The 5,127-nt window shown below is 53.8% G+C and overlaps 2 protein-coding genes across 2 annotated transcripts; one reads left to right on the top strand and one right to left on the bottom strand.

Annotated features, from left to right (window-relative positions):
- On the top strand, nt 1-985 carry PHACADRAFT_265838 (uncharacterized protein; the record flags this gene model as incomplete). The annotated part of the gene is made up of 5 exons (XM_007402291.1): nt 1-87; nt 146-407; nt 458-570; nt 625-648; nt 696-985. Coding segments are annotated over 5 exons (627 nt in total), but the record flags the coding sequence as incomplete, so codon positions are not given.
- Nucleotides 986-1,664: 679 nt separating this feature from the next.
- On the bottom strand, nt 1,665-4,995 carry PHACADRAFT_202021 (uncharacterized protein; the record flags this gene model as incomplete). Its single annotated transcript, XM_007402290.1, has 15 exons — nt 1,665-2,516; nt 2,571-2,800; nt 2,853-2,928; nt 2,985-3,071; nt 3,123-3,152; nt 3,206-3,509; nt 3,564-3,637; nt 3,688-3,767; nt 3,818-3,937; nt 3,988-4,213; nt 4,270-4,401; nt 4,463-4,533; nt 4,586-4,719; nt 4,772-4,792; nt 4,859-4,995. 15 exons carry the CDS (start codon nt 4,993-4,995, stop codon nt 1,665-1,667), a joined length of 2,574 nt encoding a protein of 857 aa, XP_007402352.1.
- Between the last annotated feature and the right edge of the window lie 132 nt (nt 4,996-5,127).

Genomic DNA, 5,127 nt, shown 5'->3' with positions numbered 1-5,127 from the left:
GAGGGAAGAGTCTACTTCGACGGCATGCCTACTGACTCCATCAATCTCGATGCGCTTCGTGCGAATATCACCGTCATTCCACAGGTGGTATGTACATCATTTAGTGTCCCTACCTGCTGCCCTCCCGCTCATATGTCATTCCCAGCCCGAACTCTTGGCAGGTAGTCTCCGCGAGAACCTGGATCCTTTCTCGCAGCACGACGATGCGACTCTGAACGAAGCCCTGCGTTCTGCTGGCCTCTTCTCGCTGCAGGAAGAAGCTGGCGAAGACCGTCTGACATTGGACAGTGTCATCTCGAGCGGCGGAAGCAATCTGTCTGTCGGGCAGCGCCAGATCATTGCGCTCGGCCGTGCCGTAGTGCGACAGAGCAGGTTACTCATTCTAGATGAGGCGACGTCTGCTATCGGTTCGTCATTCAACATTGAGTATATGCAGATTATTCACTTGTGTGAATAGATTACGACACGGACGCTATCATCCAGGAGTCGTTGAGGAAAGAGATTGCGAAGGGCGTCACACTGCTCACCATTGCACACCGATTGCAGACTATCATGGACTCGGATAATATTGTACGCCTCTCATCTCTCTTCGCTCAATGTGTATTCTTACCTTGGCGTCTCTAGATGGTCCTTGATGCTGGTCACATTGTAAGTCTTGATGTATCCGAGGCTGACTTCCTTCTTATGCTCTGTAGATCGAATTTGCTCCTCCAACCGAGCTACTTCAAAATTCCGACGGCTTCTTCAGATCCCTGGTAGATGCTTCGGGAGACAAGGAGAAGCTGTACGCCATGGCGGCCGATTATGCACAGACAAAGACCACTCGCTCTGGTTAGCTCATTAGATACTGAATATCCCATGGACTCAACTTTGCCTCGTTAGACAAACTAGCCCGCCGGCCCACCTTGCGCCGAGACTTGTAACGTGGTGCTACCGTGATCGATCTTGACAGCATACTTAGAGGCTCTGGAGTCTGGTGTTCCTTGGCAGTATCCCAAGTGCACGCCTTGTGTGTGTACTCGCTGATAGCGTCCACAAGACACTAGATCTCTTCTTTTAAATTTGCCATATGGCATAGTTCGAAGTCATGAACGATAAATGGATCTTGCACAGTAGAGATAGGACGAAATGTAGTGCCACACCAATGTCGACGGCGAACATGGCCAGCCATGCTGCGAAGGCTGACTTTTTGTTTGGCCATGAGTCGGACGCAGCACAAGTGGAACAATACAGCTCACAGGAAAAAGAATGTGAACAAGTGATCTCAGAACGGGTGCTTGACAAAGCACCAAGTCCGTTGTGAACATATGACGCGACGAGCGGTAGGTGGGGTAAACAACAACACAAAGACTAGTACTACAGAAAAATACACCGCGGTACAACAACCAACCAAACAGAAGAGTGCAACTACACCGACCTTTATGTAAGTAATAGTACGAAATAGAGAGGGCTGACAAACATCCAAACAAATACACGGACACATAATTGCACGACACTACTATATACCCAACAACATCGTGAGGCAACGCGTGAGCGAATGGAGAAAAAATGGTTCTAAATCCAGGTTTATGTGCGAGAGAGTCCGACTAGTAATACATGGCTCCGGGTATGAGTTCAAAGCCAGAGGCGTGTCTGAATCCTAGAAGACCGGAAGAGCCTTATGGCTATTCCGATGACGTGCGACCATCTTTGCGATGCCGCTGCGAGCTCCTCCTCGAGAGCGACCCGCCACTGGGCGAGCCACCGAGGCTGAGCGGTTTCACAGACGGGGGCGGAGTCGCTGGCGTTCGCCGTCCAGCGGAGGATATCGAAGGCGCCGGCGATATCCCCGTCGAGAAGCCCAGGCCAGCCGAGGGCGCAGAGGACGGCACGTCGTTCAGCGATATGACGTTCGCGTCCTGCCTGTGCACCGACTCGTCGTCAAGCAGCGTCGAAGACACGTTTGTCAGCGCCGTCGAGGCCAGCGACGGCTGGCTGTCGGACCACGGCGACTTCAGCAGGACCAGTGGCGCAGGAGTGGCCCTTTGCGGGCGCTTTGATGGTGACGGCGGGACTGACGGAGGCCCTTGCACACGCGGGACGGCGTTGTCGACGGAGAAACTGTCGTCGAACCACTGGGCGATCCTTGGTGCAGACGGGAGCGACTGCCTTACTGACGCGCCCTGAGGTCCTGCGCGTAACGACGGGTGTATGCTGTTCGCTGGACGTAAGGGCAGCTGAGGAGTGAAATCTTCTGGCCGTCGCATTGGACGTTCAAATGAGGGCCGGTCGAGGGATCCGCGCGCAGAGATAAGTTGCGGCGGCCGCGTAAACGGGTCGTCGGCTTGCTTTTCCGTTGACGGATCTTGTGGCTGAGGTAGAGGCGGAGGGGGCATTTCAGAGACCTTGGTATGAGACGACCCATACGATATTGCCGGCACAGGCCCCCCTGAAGGTGCTGGCGGCAGCGGCGGCGATGAATTGCTTGACTGGAACAACACATGGGCGTGAGTAATCAGATCCTCCATAAGTGTGTCCTTTAAATCGTCGTTAATGGTGTTGCCTGAAAGTGTTATTAAGCCATAACGGACCTTCCATGACTGAACATTAAGTAGATCCCCTCCCTTCGGCATATCATCCTCACCGAAGATGACAGACCCAAAGACGATCGCAAGATTCTTGGCATCCATCTTATTCTTCTCGCTGTGTGACGCGACCTTTGCGAGATGGTCAAGAATGGCCTTCAGCGTAGCCTGGTGAACGGGAGGTAGTCGTCGTATCTTGGAGCGCAATACGCGGAAGTTGTTGGATATATGCCCATCTGACCGGGCGTATCAGACGTGTCCACAACGGCTGCAGTAGGATATGCTTACCAATCTCCTCGGTATGCTGCATGCGCTCCTGTAGCGGGAACTTGAAGACTGGTTCCGGCAGCTCCCGGAGGTAAAGCTTGTTGACGTTATATCAATGAACTATCCTCGTCAAGCGGCGCGAACGGGACTCACCTTTAGGAGGGAAGAAGCGGCATAAACGTCATCCACGGCAGGATTGAAGCGGAAGGCATCCTCGTCCCGCTCAATCTTATGTTGAAGCTGCTCGCGCGATCAGCACCCCCGTCCATGATATCTCTATCCCCAGCTTACCTCCTGCACCGTGGCATGTCTGCCAGACACCTGTCACAGACGCGTCAATACGACCGGTAGGGCGTGGCTAGTGCCGAGCTTACTCGATATATGCCCTCAGCATCCAGTCCCCGGCTCTCGATCTCCTCTATGCATACTCGCATGATCTTCGGCATCTCGCCGTCGGCAAGAGCTTTGGATGTCGCATAGTCGACTAGACTGGTGCCAAAGATTAAATCTCGGCACTCTCCAACCGCAAAGTTATCGTAGTACAGAGGCTTAGGAGCAGCCAGTGCGACGAGACGCGGGATTTGCACGGTGATCAGAGAAGTGTCCTTCTCAGAGTCAATCTTGGCCACGTATGACTGTACATGGTTGCACATCTGAGCTTGCGTCATGCAAGTCGCGCTAGAGAAGTCATGAGCTCTAAGATGATATGCAGGCATTGAACGGGATACGCACATTGCGCTGTCTGAGAATGTCTGCAAAACCTGTTTCATAGTCTCAGATAGCTCACGTACAAAGGCTTCTAAGCTCTGTGGTAAATTTCAGCGAGAATCCAGAAGCGAAGGATAAGAACACTAACATTGTATCCGCCTTCTAACATTTTCACCCTACGGAGCCTCAAGGTCTCCAACCAGTGAACACCTTTTCGGTACTCCTTGTCTAGCTTCAAAGTGAGGAAGCAGCCATAAGAGACGCTTGGCATGACGTACCAGCGTCATCCGCATCCCTCTTTGCACGCACAGTCCGCAGCGCGTTGTCGGCACGGTTCCCTTCCTTCGCGTTCCCAGACTTATCCAGGAACGTGATTAATTGGTTTAGTTGCCGTTTGCCTGCACAGCATTCAGCGAAGGTCGGCGAGATCTAGGCGCATATACCTTACCTTGATGTGCCAGATCCTGAAGCGCGGTAGAAGTAGATGGTGATCGAGTCCGCGCCGGTCCAGTCTGGTGCATCGACGGTCGGCGGTCCACTGGTCGCAAAGGTTGAGGAGCGGTGACGGCAGGCTTGCCTGAGCTCTTCTCAGGCTTTGGCATCGCCAAAGGGTTGTGTTCATGGAGGATTGGAGGGGACAGTGGCGGTCCGTTTGCTGCGGCGTTCTTGAACTCCTAGCTTCGAAGTCTACATGTGTACCGTAGGGGCAGAAGAGACGGTGTATACGTACCTCGGCGTCCTGTGACTTCTTCATGTAGGCCCGCTTAAGCTTCAGGAAGACGTTCTCTGCATATTCAGCATGCGCGTTGATGGCTTCCTTGAGGTCCTCGCGAATTCGCTTTCTGATGCGCTCCTGGGTTTCCTGAGCGGTATTTATATGTTAATCCAGTGCACCAAGAATTTCTACTGAGGCAGCGGCGCACCTTCAGGGCGATCAAAGGCCCGATCACGTCCTGCGACCAGCTCGCAATAAGGGCTTGTCGCGTATCGCACTCTGGCATCCTCCTTGAGGCTCCTCACCCGAACGAAGACGGTCACCAACGTACCTCGGTCGAGATTTTCCCGGATTTCGGCCCATGCATGGCGTGTTGTATTCCCGGACAAGCTTGGGTCATAGCGGTTGTCCAGGTACGTGTCGGTGGTCTTGAGTCGTTTGTGCAGCTTGCGCAGAGACTCGACACTGCGTGCACAGGTCAGCACAGGTCGTGCAACCACAAAAGGCTAGTGCTCACTAAGCTTCTTCGATCTTTCTCCTGCAGAACCAAGGCGCTGCGATCAGGACACGGCGCGGATCAGAGCAAAGACGTGAAGGTGCGCACCGCTCTATGAAATAGGGTATGTAGCAGTCTGTGAGGAATCGCAGGTTTCCGTCAAAGTACAGAAGAGGGGGAGCGCTGGAAACGTTCTCAGTGGACGGTGGGCGAGTGGAGGGCCCCGCCTCTGCGGATGTGGACATGGCGGGCTGCATGCAAGACTCGCTTTGACCACCGAACTCATCGTCCGTGGCAGGACCACGTGTTATTCAAACTCGCGTACGGGCGTCTAATTTAGCGACCCGCCCTTTCCCTTTTAGGCTCCTCGCGCTTTG

The sequence above is a fragment of the Phanerochaete carnosa genome (genome assembly GCF_000300595.1).
Source record: "Phanerochaete carnosa HHB-10118-sp unplaced genomic scaffold PHACAscaffold_87, whole genome shotgun sequence".
Taxonomy (NCBI): Eukaryota; Fungi; Basidiomycota; class Agaricomycetes; order Polyporales; family Phanerochaetaceae; genus Phanerochaete; species Phanerochaete carnosa.
The sequence above is the reverse complement of the archived record's forward strand: the minus strand, read 5'-3'. Positions and strand labels throughout refer to the sequence as shown.